Raw genomic sequence first — 23,867 nt, forward strand, 5'->3', positions numbered from 1 at the left:
TAGCACTTACTTCTGTAAAATATCTGGGAGTATGCGTGCGGAACGATTTGAAGTGGAATGATCATATAAAATTAATTGTTGGTAAGGCGGGTACCAGGTTGAGATTCATTGGGAGAGTCCTTAGAAAATGTAGTCCATCAACAAAGGAGGTGGCTTACAAAACACTCGTTCCACCTATACTTGAGTATTGCTCATCAGTGTGGGATCCGTACCAGATCGGGTTGACGGAAGAGATAGAGAAGATCCAAAGAAGAGCGGCGCGTTTCGTCACAGGGTTATTTGGTAACCGTGATAGCGTTACGGAGATGTTTAACAAACTCCAGTGGCAGACTCTGCAAGAGAGGCGCTCTGCATCGCGGTGTAGCTTGCTCGCCAGGTTTCGAGAGGGTGCGTTTCTGGATGAGGTATCGAATATATTGCTTCCCACTACTTATACCTCCCGAGGAGATCACGAATGTAAAATTAGAGAGATTAGAGCGCGCACAGAGGCTTTCAGACAGTCGTTCTTCCCGCGAACCATACGCGACTGGAACAGGAAAGGGAGGTAATGACAGTGGCACGTAAAGTGCCCTCCGCCACACACCCTTGGGTGGCTTGCGGAGTATAAATGTAGATGTAGATGTAAATTGCCGAGTGTGGCGATCTTCACCTCCAGTCACTGTGCATCAAGTTGCTCTGTATGGTGAAAGTGCCACTGTATGGTGTGGCCCATTCTTTTTTGAACAGGTTGGCGCTCAAGGACCAAAGACGTGCAGTGTGACTGGACAGCGATACTGCGGTATGCTTCGCCAGCATGTCATGCCCGCCCTACAGGAAGAGACGCATTGAACTCAAGAGTTCTCATGCAAGACGGGGCCCCACGGCAAATTGCTCGTGAAGTTACTTGCTTTTCCATTACACATTTGGAAACGATCGAATTATCAGCCGACTGCTTTGCAAATACTTGGCCAGTACGCTCACCTGATTCCCCTCCTTGTTATTTCTGGTTGCGGGGCTACCTGAAGGACAGGGTTTACACAGGGGAACGTTCACACATGTGCTGATCTGAAGCGCAGCGTATCAAGAAAGGTAGCCAGCAGACTTACGGACATGTTTCGTAGTGCTGTGCACAGTGCGGTAATGCACTTTCAGACTCTTATGGTCACTGATGGGCGCCATACTGAGCCCCTTTTGTAGCAGTAATGGTACCCGTATGTAATAGTATGATGTTCCGTGGCAGGACATTAAAAGTATCTCAATTGGTTTGATTCTGCGGTACTTGTTTCCCCCATGTCCTTGACATTAATGCTACCAAATTGGATACCCGTACGGTAATTAGTTTCCGTGTTATAACGCGTTAAATAGAGAAAGTTTAATTATAACCACCCGGTATAACGAAAGACACCGCTCAAAATTCAAAAATTCGGCTAGGTTTGTATGCCACACTTCAGAGCTTTAATACCTGTTGCTTCTAGGAATTTCAATGAATGATCACCTTTTAATACCTCAGTTTTAGTATATGGGAGACAAAGCAACTGGAGCAACTCCATATATGGACACATATATCGTGATGCTGCACCTTGCAGCGGGACTCTCCTTAAAATGCGACGTGGTGCAACCTCAGTCTGATCTATTTGGTTTTAACGATTTTTACGTAGAGGTATTTTATAGATTATATGGTTATGCTTTGTAACGGGAGCCTCAGTCATTCCAATGATATTTGGATAAGTGCGAAAATGTTAGTAATTTTCACAGCTGTGTGTATGACGGCGTTAGTGCCCTCTGTGACACACATTAGCAGTGTGTCCTGTACGCCGAGGCGGTTGGAGGATTGCTGTCCGCGCCCTTCTTGGTATGAAGCGAATTTTCTTAATTACGGGCTTTCAGTGTTTCTACCTGAAGCTTTTATCTTTTCTTGTTTTCTTATTTTGCTGTTTCATTATAAGATAGCTTTCAACATGACAATTTTTCAATGGTCACTGTGTACTATGACGTCCTGTTTGGCGGGTAAATACTATTTTATTTTGAGAAGGTTGAGTCCGCCTCCTTTCCGTATCTGGGGTTAAATGTTTTGCTGATGTGTGAGTGTGCCGTATTGGATGTCACACTGCATAGATTATTGGGATAGGTATCTGGTTTTCTTTTATCAGAATGTCGATTATATACACACCTGGAAATTGAAATAAGAACACCGTGAATTCATTGTCCCAGGAAGGGTAAATTTATTGACACATTCCTGGGGTCAGATACATCACATGATCACACTGACAGAACCACAGGCACATAGACACAGGCAACAGAGCATGCACAATGTCGGCACTAGTACAGTGTATATCCACCTTTCGCAGCAATGCAGGCTGCTATTCTCCCATGGAGACGATCGTAGAGATGCTGGATGTAGTCCTGTGGAACGGCTTGCCATGCCATTTCCACCTGGCGCCTCAATTGGACCAGCGTTCGTGCTGGACGTGCAGACCGCGTGAGACGGCGCTTCATCCAGTCCCAAACATGCTCAATGGGGGACAGATCCGGAGATCTTGCTGGCCAGGGTAGTTGACTTACACCTTCTAGAGCACGTTGGGTGGCACGGGATACATGCGGACGTGCATTGTCCTGTTGGAACAGCAAGTTCCCTTGCCGGTCTAGGAATCGTAGAACGATGGGTTCGATGACGGTTTGGATGTACCGTGCACTATTCAGTGTCCCCTCGACGATCACCAGTGGTGTACGGCCAGTGTAGGAGATCGCTCCCCACACCATGATGCCGGGTGTTGGCCCTGTGTGCCTCGGTCGTATGCAGTCCTGCTTGTGGCGCTCACCTGCACGGCGCCAAACACGCATACGACCATCATTGGCACCAAGGCAGAAGCGACTCTCATCGCTGAAGACGACACGTCTCCATTCGTCCCTCCATTCACGCCTGTCGCGACACCACTGTAGGCAGGCTGCACGATGTTGGGGCGTGAGCGGAAGACGGCCTAACGGTGTGCGGGACCGTAGCCCAGCTTCATGGAGACGGTTGCGAATGGTCCTCGCCGATACCCCAGGAGCAACAGTGTCCCTAATTTGCTGGGAAGTGGCGGTGCGGTCCCCTACGGCACTGCGTAGGATCCTACGGTCTTGGCGTGCATCCGTGCGTCGCTGCGGTCCGGTCCCAGGTCGACGGGCACGTGCACCTTCCGCCGACCACTGGCGACAACATCGATGTACTGTGGAGACCTCACGCCCCACGTGTTGAGCAATTCTGCGGTACGTCCACCCGGCCTCCCGCATGCCCACTATACGCCCTCGCTCAAAGTCCGTCAACTGCACATACGGTTCACGTCCACGCTGTCGCGGCATGCTACCAGTGTTAAAGACTGCGATGGAGCTCCGTATGCCACGGCAAACTGGCTGACACTGACGGCGGCGGTGCACAAATGCTGCGCAGCTAGCGCCATTCGACGGCCAACACCGCGGATCCTGGTGTGTCCGCTGTGCCGTGCGTGTGATCATTGCTTGTACAGCCCTCTCGCAGTGTCCGGAGCAAGTATGGTGAGTCTGAGACACCGGTGTCAATGTGTTCTTTTTTCCATTTCCAGGAGTGTATTTATTTTGTAGATGTACATCTGAAGATGTGATTTGAAATTACGAAACCGGTAGTGTTCCTGTAAAAGTTCATATACAGTTGAAAACGGTTTATTTCGGAAACTTGGAGTGGATCCGCAACACTGGTGACCGTGGCGACAGTCTCTGGTTGCTTGCCATGCTGCAAACAAACCCACTTCCTCATTCACGGTACATGATTTAGTTGTTCGATCCTGCACGGCCAAGCAAACAATATGTCTGTCCTTTCGGAGCCCTTCCCGTGGGCCCACTGAGATCCTGCGTGGAGCTGAGTATGGCAGTCCTGACCCCATGGATTCCATAATCGTGGGATCCACAGTCGTGGGATCGCAAGCAGGGGTATTGTGGAACGATGAATCGTAATCTCGATGGACCACAACCCTGCAGCTGTCCAATTCGTGTGGTGCCTGTAGACATCTCTCCGTCTTACAAACCGAGCGAGGTGGCGCGGTGGTCAGCACGCTGGACTCGCAGTCGGGAGGGCGAAGGTTCAAACCTGCGTCCGGCAATCCTGACTTAGGTTTTCCCTCGTTTCCCTAAATCGCTTCAGACAAATGCGGGGATGGTTCCTTTCTTCCCTAATACGATGGGACTGATGAAGTCGCTGTCTGGTCCCCTTGCCCAAATCAACCACCCAACCAACCACCAACCTTCTTCCAAGAATCAAATAACTTCCGGGAATTCAGCCAGGTAACACTTTCAGCGACCGCTGATATTTCGGCGGGACAACACCCCGCCATTTTCAAGGCAAACTGCAATGGACAGGCGACATACATGCGAATTTAAAACCTCGGTTCTCGGACTGAAGCAGGAAGATAACACACACACACTGAACACTAGTGCCACCAAAGATGACCAAAGTCAGTGCTATCGATAGTGAGACTACGAATTCGCAGGCGAGGTAGCATTGACTTTGTCCCTCTGTTTTTTTGACGAGGGAGGGAGCCGGATTCCAAACAGAGTTTAAACAGAAACCTCCATCCCTGTTAACGAGGTTGCTGGCTAATTTAATCTCAACTGCCTCTTTAATAACGCTGTCCCAATAGCTGGACGTGCATGCCAATATCTTGGTGTTATTATATAACATGGGGTGACCAGTATCAAAGCAATCTTCGGAAATAGCAGATCTACTTGGCTGTTGTAATCGTGTGTGCCGTTTATGCTCAGTACATCGGTCCTCCACTGTCCTGACGGTTTGCCCAGTATATGCCACGTCGCAGCTACAAGGCATACGATGTACACCTGCCATACGAAGACCGAGATCATCCTTACCAGACCTCAAAAGCGCTCTAATTTTAAATGGAGGTCGGAAAACACATTTCACATCGTATTTCCGTAAAATACGACCGATCTTGTTGGAAGTGTTTCGTACGTACGACAAACAGGCAGTCGACTTAGGTGTCGACTCAGAATTATCATCAATCACCCGATGTACAGTTGGTCGATAGCGCAACGCACGTTCAATCTGTGTATCACTATAACCATTTTGACAAAATGTAACTTCAAGATGGGACAGCTCAGCTGGCAAAGTCTCAGCGCCAGAAACGACATGTGCCCTGTGTACCAAGGTACGAAGTACCCCTTCACGCTGAGCCGGATGGTGACAACTATTAGCCTGTAAGTACAAGTCGGCGTGAGTACGTTTCCTGTAGACTGCATGTCCCAATGATCCGTCATCCTTCCTCCTAACCCACGCGTCAAGAAAGGGAAGGCAACCATCCTCTTCCACCTCCATCGTAAAACGAATGTTCGGGTGGATCGAGTTCAGATATTCTAGAAAGGCATTCAAATTCTCCCTACCATGAGGCCAAACAACAAAGGTATCGTCAACATATCTAAAGAAACAGGCGGGTTTCAAAGGCGCCGCTTCCAATGCACATTCCTCGCAGTCTTCGCCGGCCGCTGTGGCCGTGCGGTTCTAGGCGCTTCAGTCTGGAACCGCGTGACCGCTACGGTCGCAGGTTCGAATCCTGCCCCGGGCATGGATGTGTGTGATGTCCTTAGGTTAGTTAGGTTTAAGTAGATCTAAGTCCCAGGGGACTGATGACCACAGATGTCAAGTCCCACAGTGCTCAGAGCCATTTGAACCCATTTTTTTCGGAGTCTTCCATAAACAAATTTGCGATCACAGGAGACAACGGACTACCCATCGCAACTCCATATGTCTGCTAGTGATACTGGTCATTGAATAAAACGTGCCGGCCGCGGTGGTCTAGCGGTTCTGGCGCTGCAGTCCGGAACCGCGGGACTGCTACGGTCGCAGATTCGAATCCTGCCTCGGGCATGGGTGTGTGTGATGTCCTTAGGTTAGTTAGGTTTAAGTAGTTCTAAGTTCTAGGGGACTTATGACCTAAGATGTTGAGTCCCATAGTGCTCAGAGCCATTTGAACCATTTTTTTTAAATAAAAAGTGGATGTCAACGCATGCCGAAAGAGGTTAGTTAATTCAGCACCAATCCTAGCCTCAATTATCCGCAACGAATCAAAAAGAGGAACACGAGTGAAGAGAGAGACCACATCAAAACTCACTAAAATATTAGAGTCATTCAACCGCAGTCCCTCCAAACGACGTAAAAAATCAGCTGAGTTCCTGATATGATGTTCACACCGACTTACTTTTGGACTCGACAGAAAGCAAGATGCTTGGCTACACGATATGTTGGAGCGCCGACGTTGCTCACGATAGCTCTGACTTTGGTCATCTTTGGTGGCACTAGTGTTCAGTGTGTGTGTGTTATCTTTCCTGCTGCAGTCCGAGAACCGAGGTTTTAAATTTGCTTGTACGTCGCCTGTCCGTTGCAGTTTGTCTTCAAAATGGCGGGGTGCTCTCCCACCGAAATATCGGCAGTCGCTGAAATTGTTACCTGGCTGAATTCCCGGGAGTTATTTGAAAGTTGTATACGCCAGGATAAACTCAGGTCTCACCTTCTTCCAAGAAGTATAACGCGTACTACCCACAAACATACAGCATACAGCTGCGATTTCTGAATTATAAATCAGCGACATTATCTTTCCTTACATACGTCACGCAAATGGCATTACTGACCTCTACTTTTTGGGGTTGTGGTTAAACACTAACCATTTCCATATGGAATCATGTAGCACACTTCACGCTAATTTCACGTATGTTGCATGCCGACTTTGAGGTGTTGCAGTTTTAATAGCGAGCAGTGTACCTTGTATCGGTGAAGGAAATGGCTGTGATCAGTTTACCACTCGGAGCACCATCGACGTGAAACTCCAGGCATCACCGTAAGAGTCACATATCGCAGGTCGTACGGGTAACACTTCCTGTGACTGACCACAGGTAATAGGGCTGACCCAGCTCACAACACACAGGACCGTATTTACCGTCGATTAGCCGGCCGGGGTGGCCGAGCGGTTCTAGGCGCTACAGTCCGGAACCGCGCGACCGCTAGGGCCGCAGGTTCGAATCCTGCCTCGGGCATGGATGTGTGTGATGTCCTTAAGTTAGTTAGGTTTAAGTAGTTCTAAGTTCTAGGGCACTGATGACCTTAGGAGTTAAGTCCTATAGTGCTCACAGCTATCTGCACCATTTTACCGTCGAATACTTCGACTACAGTGGCACTCAGCCGGTTTTCTGACTGTGCTACGGACTCTATTTTTGCCTGGACGTCTCCTCGGTTGCTTTTGATTAATCTGACCTTCTTGCAACGTTGTTATACTGGATTTTGATTGAGCATACGACGACACTGCTGTTATAGTCTTTGTAAGTTTTCTGCCTGCATATGCTCAATTCGAGCTACCACTGGTGAGTGTAAATATCAGTTCTATGGCGACGACCTCCATCTCTACCTAAGCGTCAGACCTGAAGATATAAACACTGCAATCGCTCAGATGAATGATGATCTGTCTTCAGTAGTGACATGGGCGAAAAACCTGGGGCTTAAACTAAATGCAAAAAAGACACAAGTAATCTTAATAGCGCATCAGAAATTAATAAGTTCAGATTTCCGCGAACGGCTACCTCCTATTCTGCTCGACCGTATTCCAATGCCATATCAGAAAACAGTTAAGAACTTGGGTATAACTTTGGATGAGCATCTCAACTGGGCAGAAAATACAGTCGCAGTGTGCCGGAAGACGTCCGCTTGTCTCTATGCTCTCAAAAAGTTTCGGAACGTATTCCCACAGGACTTGAAACGCCAGCTCGTGCAAGCACTCATTCTATGTGATGTAGTTCAACAAGGCATGAGTAGTGAAAACAACCGACGGCTAGAACTAACCTTGAATGCCTGTGTGCGTTACACCTGCAACATTCGCCGATATGATTACGTTAGTGCTTCATACTCGCAGCTAGGGTCGCTGCGGCCGGACAAATTGCGTGACTACCGCTCACTGTGTCTGCTTCACGGACTCTTCGTCGCGCAAACAGTACCTTGCTTCAGAGATTAAACGCCTTCCATGCCATCATAATGGAAACATGAGGTCACTGTTATTTGGCATCCTAACTGTGCCCACTCGCAAAACAAAAACTTTTGCAAACTCCTTCTCAGTAGCCGCTGTCCGCCTCTCGAACAAACTGCCCCTTACCTTGCGCAAAATTCAGTCCCCTGCTGTTTTTAAGAAGAAGTTGAAGCATTTCCTACCATCATCCTCATAGCGTTTTCCACAAAATTAATGTGCAAGGCCAATCCTCTCATCTGTCAAATAGCAAAGCTAGTGTCTCCTATCTTGCTCCTTTCTCTCCTTCCTCTTCATCTATCTCTATTAGCCACGCAGTCTTCTTTTCCTTTATATTTCCTTAATTATGTTTCATCATGTTTCCATTCTTCTCCTCCCTTCACCATCAGTCTCCCTCATACTCCCCGCTGCTAGCACTCCTATCTAAAACCTGTCTCTTTCATAATGTCTAATTCATCTACATCTACATCTACATCTACATGACTACTCTGCAATTCACATTAAAGTGCTTGGCAGAGGGTTCATCGAACCACAATCATACCATCTCTCTACCATTCCACTCCCGAACAGCGCGCGGGAAAAACGAACACCTAAACCTTTGTGTTCGAGCTCTGATTTCTCTTATTTTATTTTGATGATCATTCCTACCTATGTAGCCTGGGCTCAACAAAATATTTTCGCATTCGGAAGAGAAAGTTGGTGACTGAAATTTCGTAAATAGATCTCGCCGCGACGAAAAACGTCTTTGCTTTAATGACTTCCATCCCAACTCGCGTACCATATCTGCCACACTCTGTCCCCTATTACGCGATAATACAAAACGAGCTGCCCTTTTTTGCACCCTTTCGATGTCCTCCGTCAATCCCACCTGGTAAGGATCCCACACCGCGCAGCAATATTCTAACAGAGGACGAACGAGTGTAGTGTAAGCTGTCTCTTTAGTGGACTTGTTGCATCTTCTAAGTGTCCTGCCAATGAAACGCAACGTTTGGCTCGCCTTCCCCACAATATTATCCACGTAGTCTTTCCAACTGAAGTTGTTTCTCTCCTATAACATAACTTATCATCTACGAATATAAACTGTATATGTATGTACAGGGTTATTACAAATGATTGAAGCGATTTCACAGCTCTACAATAACTTTATTATTTGAGATATTTTCACAATGCTTTACACACACATACAAAAACTCAAAAAGTTTTTTTAGGCATTCACAAATGTTCGATATGTGCCCCTTTAGTGATTCGGCAGACATCAAGCCGATAATCAAGTTTCTCCCACACTCGGTGCAGCATGTCCCCATCAATGAGTTCGAAAGCATCGTTGATGCGAGCTCGCAGTTCTGGCACGTTTCTTCGTAGAGGAGGTTTAAACACTGAATCTTTCACATAACCCCACAGAAAGAAATCGCCTGGGGTTAAGTCGGGAGAGCGTGGAGGCCATGACATGAATTGCTGATCATGATCTCCACCACGACCGATCCATCGGTTTTCCAATCTTCTGTTTAAGAAATGCCGAACATCATGATGGAAGTGCAGTGGAGCACCATCCTGTTGAAAGATGAAGCCGGCGCTGTCGGTCTCCAGTTGTGGCATGAGCCAATTTTCCGCGGGCTACGCGTGAAACTTGCCCGCACGCGTTCAACCGTTTCTTCGCTCACTGCAGGCCGACCCGTTGATTTCCCCTTACAGAGGCATCCAGAAGCTTTAAACTGCGCATACCATCGCCGAATGGAGTTAGCAGTTGGTGGATCTTTGTTGAACTTCGTCCTGAAGTGTCGTTGCACTGTTATGACTGACTGATGTGAGTGCATTTCAAGCACGACATACGCTTTCTCGGCTACTGTCACCATTTTGTCTCACTGCGCTCTCGAGCACTCTGGCGGCTGAAACCTGAAGTGCGGCTTCAGCCGAACAAAACTTTATGAGTTTTTCTACGTATCTGTAGTGTGTCGTGACCACATGTCAATGAATGGAGCTACAGTGAATTTATGAAATCGCTTCAATCATTTGTAATAGCCCTGTATTTTTCCAAGTGTACCTTTGTGAATGTTTACTTCACTTTTTGTACTACATGTAGTTTAACGTGCCTACTGAAACATATTAATGTAAAATAAGTAGAATGCCTGGTTAGATGTAAGACAGGGCCTGATGGCCCTAATCTTGCCAGGTTAAATAAATCAACAAATAAAGAAATAAAAACAAGTAAGTAAAGTGGCGCGGAAGACCCGCTGTACGCACCTCGACCAGCCATGGCTTGAGCTTGTTGTCGATGATGATGTCGTAGCCGTAGCACTCGAAGCAGTGGCGGTCGTTGGCCATGACGGGCGCGACGGCCTTGAGCGAGTGCACGATCAGCCACGACACGGAGTCGAAGAGGCGCTCCGTGACCGCCTTGCCGCGCGTGCTCTCCAGGTAGAGCCGCAGGTTCTGCACGCTCCACTTGCCGCCGTGGATCCCGTTGTACTCGCCCTGCGACACCGCGCATCGTTTAAGCCGGGGCTGAACAACTGGCCGGTTTTGAGCGCGAGTACTCGCGTCTGCTCAGGCACGTGCTCGCGAGCAGGTGCAAGGTCGCGGAGTAGGGAGGGAGGGGAGGGAGGGGAAATGCGCGCGCACGTTTGAATGTGATCTCGCGTTCTTAGCAGATTTAACTAGCCATCTGAATGCTTTGAACATTTTACTACAAGGTAAAAATCTGCTAACTACTCATCTCATAGATCGAATACGAGCTTTCAAAATGAAATTGACACTTTGGGTGAGTCAGCTGGAAACAGGAAACCTAGCTCATTTTCCTAAATTATCATCCATGCAAGATGTTCACAAAGACTGGTGAACGTTATTCACATAGTTTAGTTGATCAGCGCTTTCAAGATCTGACAGCACTAGACAGTGATTTTGATCTGTTCTCTCCATATTCAGCGAATATTTAAAAGATTCGTCCTGAGCTGCAGCAAGAAATTATTGACCTGCAGTGTGACAGAGAATACAGAGAATAATTTCAGAACAAGAGAAACATTTTGGAATTCTACAGACACTTCCCTCAGGATAGATTTCCTCCTTTGCACAAACTGGCAGCTACAATAATATCAATGTTCGGTTCCACGTATGTTTGTGAACAACTGTTCTCTGCAATGAAATGTAACAAGACGCGCCTGAGAAACGCATTGTCTGAACGAAATTTAAACTGCACGTTGCGCCTAAAATGCACAAGAACAATTACTCTGAACATAGACGCAATTGTAAAGGGCAAAAAGTACAAGATAACCGAGAATCCCACACTTCAGTGACACCTTTTATTGTGTAACAGTTCACAAATTAATGCGAATGTAGAGGCATACACTAAGCTAATAAAATTATGTGGCATGCGTACATTCTCCTTTATTTGTTTCATTTGTCGCAGTAATAATTCGTGAGTGATATCCCTGCAGGTGGCGGCGGATTTACATTGACTGGCGGCAGCTGTTGTGTGCCCCACGTGACTTTCCCCACTCTCCGCTCTGGTCCGGTAGTGGGGGTAGCGTACTCGCCCTGCTCCGTGCTCGCGCCTTAAGCTCTCTGTACTCAGCTTTTTTTTAAAAAAAAAAAACAAAAGCAGTTGCACTACCACAGGTGCTTTATTGTTTTTATCCTATTTACTTGCTGTACCCTGCCGCGCTTTGCTGTGGTTCAGCTTCCATCAACGGAAAAGAAAGAAAAGAGAAAGCACACGTTTCTAATATGTATAGGAATTGGAAAGACATCCTTATTTCCTTCTTTTCCCTCTCTCTCCCCATCACCTCCTCCCACTCCTCTCTCCATCTCCTGTTCCCTCCCTCCCTCTGACCTTGGGCCTTGTTTACTGTTATTACAGATTCAGATTTTGTACTAGTATTCTTATCATAAACCAATAAGCCATAAATACAGCTTTGCCTTTGCTGGTTGGTAACAACGTTTCATTACTGTGTGTATACAGGGTGTTACAAAAAGGTACGGCCAAACTTTCAGGAAACATTCCTCACACACAAATAAAGAAAAGATGTTATGTAGACATGTGTTTGGAAACGCTTAATTTCCATATTAGAGCTCTTTTAGTTTCGTCAGTATGTTCTTCCACCTACGCTCAATGGAGCACGTTATCATGATTTCATACGGGATGCTCTACCTGTGCTGCTAGGACATGTGCTTTTACAAGTACGACACAACATGTGGTTCATGCACGATGGAGCTTCTGTACATTTCAGCCGAAGTGTTCGTACGCTTCTCAACAACAGATTCGGTGACCGATGGATTGGTAGAGGTGTACCAATTCCATGGCCTCCACGTTCACCTGACCTCAACGCTCTTGTCTTTCATTTATGGGGGCATTTGAAAGCTCTTGTCTACGCAACCGCGCTATCAAATGTAGAGACTCTTCGTGCTCATATTTTGGACGGCTGTGATACAATACGCCATTCACCAGGGCTGCATCAGCGCATCAGGGATTCCATGCGACGGAGGGTGGATGCATGTATCCTCGCTAACGGAGGACATTTTGAACATTTCCTGTAACAAAGTGTTTGAAGTCACGCTGGTACGTTCTGTTGCTGTGTGTTTCCATTCCATGATTAATGTGAAGAGAACTAATAAAATGAGCTCTAACATGGAAAGTAAGCGTTTCCGGACACATGTCCACATAACATATTTTCTTTCTTTGTGTGTGAGGAATGTTACCTGAAGTTTGGCCGTGTGTTTTTGTAGCACCCTGTATATATAGGGTGGTCCATTGATAGTGACTGGGCCAAATATCTCACGAAATAAGCATCAAAAGAAAAAACTGCAAAGAACGAAACTTGTCTAGCTTGAAGGCGGAAACCAGATGGCGCTATGGTTGGCCCGCTACATAGCGCTGCCATGCGTCAAACGGATATTAACTGCCTTTTTTTTTAAAATAGGAACCCCAATTTTGTATTACATATTCGTGTAGCACGTAAAGAAATATGAATGCTTTAGTTGGACCACTTTTTCGCTTTGTGATACGCGGCGCTGTAATAGTCACAAACGTACAAGTACGTGGTATCACGTAACATTCCGCCAGTGCGGACGGTATTAGAAAATTGTAGCGAAATACAGGAAGATCTGCAGCGGATAGGCACTTGGTGCAGGGAGTGGCAACTGACCCTTAACATAGACAAATGTAATGTATTGCGAATACATAGAAAGAGGGATCCTTTATTGTATGATTATATGATAGCGGAACAAACACTGGTAGCAGTTACTTCTGTAAAATATCTGGGAGTATGCGTGCGGAACGATTTGAAGTGGAATGATCATATAAAATTAATTGTTGGTAAGGCGGGTACCAGGTTGAGATTCATTGGGAGAGTCCTTAGAAAATGTAGTCCATCAACAAAGGAGGTGGCTTACAAAACACTCGTTCGACCTATACCACACTATTGCTCATTAGTGTGGGATCCGTACCATGTCGGGTTGACGGAGGAGATAGAGTAGATCCAAAGAAGAGCGGCGCGTTTCGTCACAGGGTTATTTGGTAACCGTGATAGCGTTACGGAGATGTTTAGCAAACTCAAGCGGCAGACTCTGCAAGAGAGGCGCTCTGCATCGCGGTGTAGCTTGCTCGCCAGGTTTCGAGAGGGTGCGTTTCTGGATGAGGTATCGAATATATTGCTTCCCACTACTTATACCTCCCGAGGAGATCACGAATGTAAAATTAGAGAGATTAGAGCGCGCACAGAGGCTTTCAGACAGTCGTTCTTCCCGCGAACCATACGCGACTGGAACAGGAAAGGGAGGTAATGACAGTGGCACGTAAAGTGCCCTCCGCCACACACCGTTGGGTGGCTTGCGGAGTATAAATGTAGATGTAGATGTAGACGGTATTTGCTTCATCATACATTGCCCGTGTTAAAATGGACCGCTTACCAATTCCGGAAAAGGTCGATATCGTGTTGATGTATGGCTATTGCGATCAAAATGCCCAACGGGCGTGTGCTATTAATGCTGCTCGGTATCCTGGACGACATCATCCAAGTGTCCGGACCGTACGCCGAGTAGTTACGTTATTTAAGGAAACAGGAAGTGTTCAGCCACATGTGAAACGTCAACCACGACCTGCAACAAATGATGATGCCCAAGTAGGTGTTTTAGCTCCCGTTGCAGCTAATCCGCACATCAGTAGCAGACAAACTGCGCGAGAATCGGGAATCTCAAAAACGTCGGTGTTGAGAATGCTACATCAACATCGATTGCACCCGTACCATATTTCTATGCACCAGGAATTGCAATGCGATAACTTTGAACGTCGTGTACAGTCCTGCCGCTGGGCACAAGAAAAATTACGAGACGATGACAGATTTTTTGCACGCTTTTATTTAGCGACGAAGCGTCATTCACCAACAGCGGTAACGTAAACCGGCATAATATGCACTATTGGGCAACGGAAAATCCACGATGGTTGCGACAAGTGGAACGTTAGCGACCTTGGCGGGTTAATATATGGCGCGGCATTATGGGAGGAAGGATAATTGGTCCCTATTTTGGCGATGGCAATATAAATGGTGCAATGTATGCTGATTTCCTACGTAGTGTTCTACCGATGTTACTACAAGATGTTTCATTGCATGACAGAATGGCGATGTACTCCCAACATTATGGATGTCCGACACATAGCTCGCGTGCGGTTGAAGCGACATTGAATAGCATATTTCATGACAGGTGGATTGGTCGTCGAAGCAACATTCCATGGCCCGCACGTTCACAGGATCTGACGTCCCCGGATTTCTTTCTATGGGGAAAGTTGAAGGATATTTGCTATCGCGATCCACCGACAACGCCTGACAACAAGCGTCAGCGCGAACTACTCGCTATTGAGAGGAATGTCGTTACACGTATTGCCAAATGCACTGAGGTTGACGGACATCATTTTCAGCATTTATTGCATTAATGTGGTATTTACAGGTAATCACGCTGTAACAGCATGCGTTCTCAGAAATGACAAGTTCACAAAGGTATATGTATCACATTGGAAAAACCGAAATAAAATGTTCAAACGTACCTACGTTCTGTATTTTAATTTAAAAAAACCTACCTGTTACCAACTGTTCGTCTAAAATTGTGAGCCATATGTTTGTGACTATTACAGCGCCATCTATCACACAATGAAAAAAGTGGTCCAACTAAAACACTCATATTTCTTTACGTTCTACACGAATATGTAATAAAAAATGGGGGTTCCTATTTTAAAAAACGCAATTGATATCCGTTTGACCTATGGCAGCGCCATCTAGCGGGCCAACCATAGCGCCATCTGGTTTCCCCCTTCAAGCTAGACGAGTTTCGTTCTTTGTAGTATTTTCGTTTGATGCTTATTTCGTGAGGTATTTGGCCCGGTCATGATCAATGGACCACCCTGTATATATATATATATATATATATATATATATATATATATATATATATATATATATATATATATATATATATATATGTGTGTGTGTGTGTGTGTGTGTGTGTGTGTGTGTGTGTGTGTGCGTGTGTGTGTGTGTCTAAAAGTTCATAAAAGTTCATTCCAGCAATGTGTAAAAATGTTAAGTAAATCGGAAAGGTCCTTCTCAGATTTTTGTTAAGAATGTTTTCCCTTTATATTTTATATTACATATATACAGGGTGGTCGGAAATTCCCGTTACAAACTTCTAGGACATGTGGAGGGTAGTGAGTACAGAACATTTTGAATAGGAATCCATGTCCGGAATCGTATCGTTTCTGTTCTACGACAGTTTCAGTTCAGATGTGTACCTCGTCAACGTCTGCTTAGGGCAAGAGAAACGTCTCAGAGTTCCCTGTCCTGGTATGCAGCAGAGTAGACACGATGACGTGTACTACGTCAAACGATCCCCAGACGTCACTTATTGTCCGCTTAGCTGTGAGACCGAGTCAATACCCGTGCATCACCAATAGAGGAAACATGGTGCAGTACACGTCTGCGGAATACACAGACATGCTCCTTGTGTATGTCGAAGCTGGAGGTAACGGAAGAGCTGCTAGTCGGCTGTATCACGAACGTTTTCCACACGACCACACTCCATCGCACAAACTGTTTGCCCAAGTTACACAACGGCTACGAGAAACGGGTTCCTTCACAGTGAGGAGGCAGGACTGTGGTGCACCACTGCGACGCCGCACTCCTAAATTTGAAGAAGGTCTACATCTACATCTACATTTATACTCCGCAAGCCACCCAACGGTGTGTGGCGGAGGGCACTTTACGTGCCACTGTCATTACCTCCCTTTCCTGTTCCAGTCGCGTATGGTTCGCGGGAAGAACGACTGTCTGAAGGCCTCTGTGCGCGCTCTAATCTCTCTAATTTTACATTCGTGATCTCCTCGGGAGGTATAAGTAGGGGGAAGCAATATATTCGATACCTCATCCAGAAACGCACCCTCTCGAAACCTGGCGAGCAAGCTACACCGCGATGCAGAGCGCCTCTCTTGCAGAGTCTGCCACTTGAGTTTGTTAAACATCTCCGTAACGCTATCACGGTTACCAAATAACCCTGTGACGAAACGCGCCGCTCTTCTTTGAATCTTCTCTATCTCCTCCGTCAACCCGATCTGGTACGGATCCCACACTGATGAGCAATACTCAAGTATAGGTCGAACGAGTGTTTTGTAAGCCACCTCCTTTGTTGATGGACTACATTTTCTAAGGACTCTCCCAATGAATCTCAACCTGGCACCCGCCTTACCAACAATTAATTTTATATGATCATTCCACTTCAAATCGTTCCGCACGCATACTCCCAGATATTTTACAGAAGTAACTGCTACCAGTGTTTGTTCCGCTATCATATAATCATACAATAAAGGATCCTTCTTTCTATGTATTCGCAATACATTACATTTGTCTATGTTAAGGGTCAGTTGGCACTCCCTGCACCAAGTGCCTATCCGCTGCAGATCTTCCTGCATTTCGCTACAATTTTCTAATGCTGCAACTTCTCTGTATACTACAGCATCATCCGCGAAAAGCCGCATGGAACTTCCGACACTATCTACTAGGTCATTTATATATATTGTGAAAACCGTCGCATTGAAGATAGCCCGCCAACGCGAACAACTGCGCATGCAATGGCTGTTAGTCACAGTACCGTCTTGGACGTCCTGCGTGAGCAACAATTACATCCGTACCACTTACAAAGGGTACACGCTATGAGTCCAACAGACTTTACACGACGCGTCGCCTTCTGCACATGGTTCCTGCACCGTTGCATCGACGCGCCCCTGTTTCCACGTCGAGTTCTCTTCACAGATGAATGTAGGTTCACAAGGGATTGTGTTCTGAATGCTCGAAATAGCCATGTCTGGGCGGACGAAAACCTCAAGCAAACGCATGTTCAGGGATTTCAAGACAGGTTTGGAATTAACTTGTGGGCAGGTATTCTGGACGGTCATGTGATTGGACCGTACCTCCTTCTGTCCGTGCTCACAGGTCCCGCATACTTAGTCTTTGTACGACACGTAATGGACCCGTTCTTGGAAGCTGTGCCATTGAATGTCCGTCAGGAAATGTGGTTTTAGCATGATGGAGCACCATCTCACTTTTCGCTGGCTGTCCGGAGACATCTCAACAGACGGTATGGTGAAAGATGGATAGGCCGTGGTGGACCAACCGCGTGGCCGCCACGATCGCCGGATTTAAACCGTATGGACTACTACTTGTGGGGCCGTATGAAGGGCCTAATTTATGAGGCACCTGTAGAGACAGAGGAAGATCTGCTGGCACGGGTTCTGGCCGCTGCACAAGACACTGAAGAGACACCAGGTGGGGTGGAGAGAGTGTACCAGAACATGCTTCGGAGGTACAATGTGTGTTACAACGTTGGTGGTCGCCACATCGAGACGCTGTTGTAATGCATCGGTACGGTGTGGCTGGTGCCGTAGATGCTGGGTTCTTGTTGTTGTCGACTAATTTAAACCATAAGGTGTACGTTGTAATGCAAATGCGTAAGTAATAACGGAACGAGTCAGCATTCTTTTCAAATGGATTTGAACAACTGTACTGGGTCACGCCTAAGTACATTCCTCACGTGGGTGTGGATGAGATAATCACCTGCATTAAAACTGTCGTAGAACGGAAACGATACGTTTCCGGACATGGGTTCCTATTCAGAGTGTTATGTAGACACTACCCTCTACATGTCCTAGAAGTTTGCAACGGAACTTTCCGACTACCCTATATATTTATATACAATACGTGTTAAAAATTCACGTATTTTAAAGAATAAGGTGCCTAAAAACACATCCGTATTAAAATTGAACGTTGTCTAAAAATTTCAAAGCACTGGGCCAAGAACTGTCGGCGATTAAGGATTTTGAATAAATCAACATTTAATTTTGTAACGTCTTCCCTTTTATTACATGTATATCACATATATACCAGATGGCGTTACATTAGGTATATAAAAACACGTCAATATATACGAATGCAATGTTGTGTCAAAAATTTAAATCAATACGTGGAAAGCAATTTATTATCTAAGAACACGCCTGTATTAGGATGGAATGCTGTGTCAAAATTTCGAAGCAATCGATCACGTGCTTTCAGAGATACACGAGTTTCAACGAACGAACGTTCACATTTTTATTTACATATATTTATATTCCATTCTTGTGATGTATCGAAATGTGCCCTCCGAATTCCTTAAATGAGAAACAACACCAACTGAATGATGTAAAAAGCTACTGAACTTACTAGACATCAGTACAGAAAATCTCAAAAATGCTTGTCAATGCTTTACATCACATGGACATAAATCAGGTGACTGTGGAGAACATTGCTAAGAAGGAAATTCCACATATGGTTTTAAAGGTAACTGCAATAAAAATAAAAGCTATATGAAAAGTACCCAGAACCAGAATGGCTTACAACATACACGGTCTGGTCATAGATTAACGATACAGCTAGAGCGGTGGTGCACTGAAAACTGTTTTCCCAATACTCCGCTGGGCGACATAACACGCACTTTGACGCTGAAATACATGCAATCCAACCACAAGTTCACAACCTTGTATACAGAATCCACTTATTTACAAAATGTGTAATACTGGTTGATTCTACAGTAGCCATTCAAGCTGTCTCAGCAAAACCATTCCACAGAACAACTACAACTGAAATAGAACATGCATTAACGTAAGACTATATCGTGGACAGAAATAAAAATATAATGTTTTAACGGGTTCCTTCACATGTAGGGCCGGCCGGTGTGGCCGAGCGGTTCTAGGCGCTTCAGTCTGGAACCGCGCGACCGCTACGGTCGCAGGTTCGAATCCTGCCTCGGGCATGGATGTGTGTGATGTCCTTAGGTTCGTTAGGTTTACGTAGTTCTAAGTTCTAGGGGACTGATGACCTCAAAAGTTAAGTCCCATAGTGCTCAGAGCCATTTGAACCTTTTTAACATGTAGGAATCGACGGAAATGAGGCTACTCATCCCTTGGCCATAGAGAAACGCTTATACTAGCTAAAAAAAATCCGATACCACCCGACGCACTTGAGAAACTTATTCGCAAGACAACTACTCGATCCCATATAAAAGATGTAACAAGTAAATACAAAAGGAAAATTTGGAAAAATATTTGAGAAAATTGGGAGCCATTGACGAATAAACCGAAGATGGAAAGAACACCCAACAATCGAGTAACAAAAGGACACAATTCCCTAGCTTTTCAGCCGAGACATGTCATGATGCCGCATTCTAGCTTGACAGGATGGAGAATTATATCAATGAACGAGCATTTGAGGGCCGGGCTGCCACTCCAAAACTAGTCACAAATAATGAAATATAGGCAAATAAAAAAAAGTGTTGGTACGGAATTACTACACTACTGGCCATTAAAATTGCTACACCACGAAAATAATGTGCTACAGACGCGAAATTTAACCGACAGGAAGAAGATGCTGTGATATGCAAATGATTAACTTTTCAGAGCATTCACACAAGGTTGGCGCCGGTGGCGACACCTACAACGTGCTGACATGAGGAAAGTTTCCAACCGATTTCTCATACACAAATAGCAGTTGACCGGCGTTGCCTGTTGAAACGTTGTTTTGTTGCCTCGTGTAAGAAGGAGAAATGCGTACCATCACGTTTCCGACTTTGATAAAGGTATTGTAGCCTATCGTGATTGCGGTTTATTGTATCGCGACATTGCTGCTCGCGTTGGTCGAGATCCAATGATTGTTAGCAGAATATGGAATCGGTGGGTTCAGGAGGGTAATACGGAACGCCGTGCTGGATCCCAACTGCTTCGTAAACACTAGCAGTCGAGATGACAGGCATCTTATCCGCATGGCTGTAACGGATCGTCCAGCCACGTCTCGATCCCTGAGTCAACAGATGGGGACGTTTACAAGACAACAACCAGCTGCACGAACAGTTCGACGACGTTTGCAGCAGCACGGACTATCAGCTCGGAGACCATGGCTGCGGTTACCCTTGACGCTGCATCACAGACAGGAGCACCTGCGATGGTGTACTCAACGACGAACCTGGGTGCACGAATGGCAAAACGTCGTTTTTTCGGATGAATCCAGGTTCTGGTTACACTTACAGCATCATGATGGTCGCATCCGTGTTTGGCGACATCGAGGTGAACGCACATTGGAAGCGTGTATTCGCCATCGCCATACTGGCGTATCACCCGGCGTGATGATATGGGGTGCCATTGGTTACACGTCTCGGTCACCTCTTGTTCGCATTGACAGCACTTTGAACAGTGGACGTTACATTTCAGATGTGTTACGACCCGTGGCTCTACCCTTCATTCGATCCCTGCGAAACCCTACATTTCAGCAGGATAGTGCACGACCGCATGTTGCTGGTCCTGTACGGGCCTTTCTGGATACAGAAAATGTTCGACTGCTGCCCAGCCCAGCACATTCTCCAGATCTCCCACCAATTGAAAACGTCTGGTCAATGGTGGCCAAGCAACTGGCTCGTCACAATACGCCAGTCACTACTCTTGATGAACTGTGGTATCGTGTTAAAGCTGCATGGGCAGCCGTACCTGTACACGGCATCCAAGCTCTGTTTGACTCAATGCCCAGGCGTATCAAGGCCGTTATTACGGCCAGAGGTGGTTGTTCTGGGTACTGATTTCTTAGGATCTGTGCACCCAAATTTCGTGAAAATGTAAGCACATGTCAGATCTAGTATAATATATTTGTCCAATGAATACCCGTTTATTATCTGCATTTCTTCTTGGCGTAGCAATTTTAATGGCCAGTAGTGAATATGCAAAATTTCTTTATCAGCTATGGGCTCACATATAAAATTCTCCTCATAGTTTGGAGGAGAATTTTATTTGTGAGCCCATAGCTGATAAAGAATGTCTTGAAAAAATTCTGCGTTCATCTCCGCTCACCCCACCTGCTCCACCCAACAGCAGTCACACATTATGCTCACGAGCAATTACGTAGGGAAGAAATGGAGTGCTGGAGAGGGAGCACTCTTGTCACCACAACGAATGGAAAAGCTGTTGCACTGGACGCCACCATGACAGTCGAAAACAGGATCGGCAAGACAGGCGATATCAAATGGTTCAAATGGCTCTGAGCACTATGGGACTTAACTTCTAAGGTCATCAGTCCCCTAGAACTTAGAACTACTTAAACCTAACTAACCTAAGGACATCACACACATCCATGCCCGAGGCATGATTCGAACCTGCGACCGTAGCGGCCGCGCGGTTCCAGACTGTAGCGCCTTTAACCGCTTGGCCACCGCGGCCGGCCAGGCGATATCGGCGCATTTGAACGCCGCCAGAGGATGAGCACACTACCAACGGGCGAAACGTACTCTATCTGATCCGAAGGATCCGAACACCTACCAGCGGACGTAAAAATGGGGTGTGATCTCACTTCGCCTATATGACAGCTACAACTCTGCTAGGGACACTTTCAATCAGGTGTCTCAGCGTCTTTGGAGGAATGGCACACTGGTCTTTCTCCAGAGTCGAGCCAGAAAAGGTAGTGATGGTGGACGCTGGGATCTGAGCGAATTCGACATCTGACTCACAGCAAAGGTGTTTCACTGGGTTCAACTCGGGCCTCATGGCAGGCGTGTCCATTACAGGAATGTTATTGTCCACAAGCCTTGGTTTTATGACAGAACGCATTATCATGCTGATACAAGCAATCGTCGGCTCCGAACTGTTCCTCTACTGTACGCAGTACAAAGCACTGCAAAAAGTGTTCATATCCTTCCGCATTTATCGTTTACTTAAGTGCTATTAGAGTATGACACCCCAATAACGAAAAACCTCCCCATACGGTAACAACCACTCCTCTGTACTTCACTGTTGGTACAACATACGATAACAGGAACGTTCTCCAGATGTTGACAAACCCAAACCCTTCCACTGGAGTGACAGCAGGTACAGCGCGACTCAGCACTCCATGCCATTCGTTTCCAGATCGTCCAGTGTCCAGTGGTATCGCTCTTTACGCCACTTGAAGCGTCGCTTAGCACTGACAGCAGAAATGTGTGTATTATGAGGAGTTTGTACCGAATCTTTTTAACTGGTTACTCACAGTCGTTGTGCTGGCTGGACTGCTGGTACCATCTGGAACTCACGGGTGGTTCTTTCCACCGATTTTATGCGATTCTTTACACTCATTCTCTATGGTCCTTGTCCGCCAGTACCATGAGGCTGGTTGGCTGGTTGGCTCGGAACCAAACTATAGGGTCATCAGTCCTTTTTACCTCACGCAAACAAGGCTCAAGTTAAAACAATTCCCAAAAGGAGCCAGGAAAAAGAAAAGGGCAGAAAACCAACGGGGAGCGACACAGAAAGAGAAAACTAAAGAAGTTAACCAAAAGGGGAAAACGCACACTAAAAGAAAATGTAATGAAGGTATTAAAATAATATAGTAAATGGCCGAGGCTGGCTGGTCACAAGGATTAAAAAAATGAGCCAGTCACTCTGCAACTCATTAAAATCTCCAGCCTAAAAGAGATGGCGAGATGAACGCACAGAGGGACAAGAACACCAAGGCAAACGAACAGCAAATAAAGAGTGCCAAAGAGTTAAAATGGAGGGAGGGTGGAGGCCTTCGAAAGAAAGCCAGACAACCACCCTCAGATTGTGTGATAAAAAAACCCTTTAAGGGGGTAGATACAGTAATCATGGCCAAAAAATCACATTTTTCAAAAATAGACCCATAATATTCGTCATTTCTTTACCTTTACATCTGTGAAAATTTCATGAAAATGTCTTGATTGGCTGCAGAGTTATTAATTAATATGCATAGAGATGTGCGGGTGACATTTGGTAATTCCATGTCCATCTCAGTTGTTTGTTGGTAACTGACTTTTGTGACTTCTAATTTTACTTTAGACACAACTTTCTCGTACTTCTGTGACATAGAATGGCACTCTAAATTTCTCATACTTGTTAAGTGATATTTTATCTTTGGTTTGGGCCAAAGGAATGATAGTCGACTGTTTTTGTTTTGCATTATTGTATATTTGGATCGATTTCAAGTATTTTCTACAGAGTGATTTCTGACGTGATTCTTTTTCACTGGCAAATGGGAAAGCGCAAGGCATCTTATAAAACAAAACATGTGTATTTTCATGGAAATAGACACAGTAACTGTGGTAATTGCAGTAACACAGCAAGTGATTTTAAGAAGAAAGTGAAAAGCAACTATAGGCCTTCGACATCTCCAGAGAAGATTGGAAATGCAACTTTTAATATTGATCTAATGTTTAAAGAAATAGAGAGATGCCTACATTGTGTGTGTGATGAACAAGTGAAACTAAATGCCGCTTTTTTAGGTTTAGGCTGCAAAGTCTGAATAATGTGCGGTAAATGTGGAA

At 45.8% G+C, this 23,867-nt stretch overlaps 1 protein-coding gene across 1 annotated transcript in view; it reads right to left on the minus strand.

Moving 5' to 3' along the window:
• The window catches only part of LOC126176142 (polyglutamylase complex subunit TTLL1), a gene marked incomplete at its 3' end in the record, with an annotated part of 265,578 nt that overhangs the window by 14,930 nt on the left and 226,781 nt on the right, over positions 1–23,867 (minus strand). Inside the window, exon 7 of the mRNA XM_049923281.1 lies at positions 10,251–10,481. Coding sequence (XP_049779238.1) covers positions 10,251–10,481 — 231 coding nt within the window. The remainder of the gene's footprint in view (positions 1–10,250; positions 10,482–23,867) is intronic.

Source organism: Schistocerca cancellata, chromosome 3 (assembly GCF_023864275.1).
Source record: "Schistocerca cancellata isolate TAMUIC-IGC-003103 chromosome 3, iqSchCanc2.1, whole genome shotgun sequence".
NCBI classification, from domain to species: domain Eukaryota; kingdom Metazoa; phylum Arthropoda; class Insecta; order Orthoptera; family Acrididae; genus Schistocerca; species Schistocerca cancellata.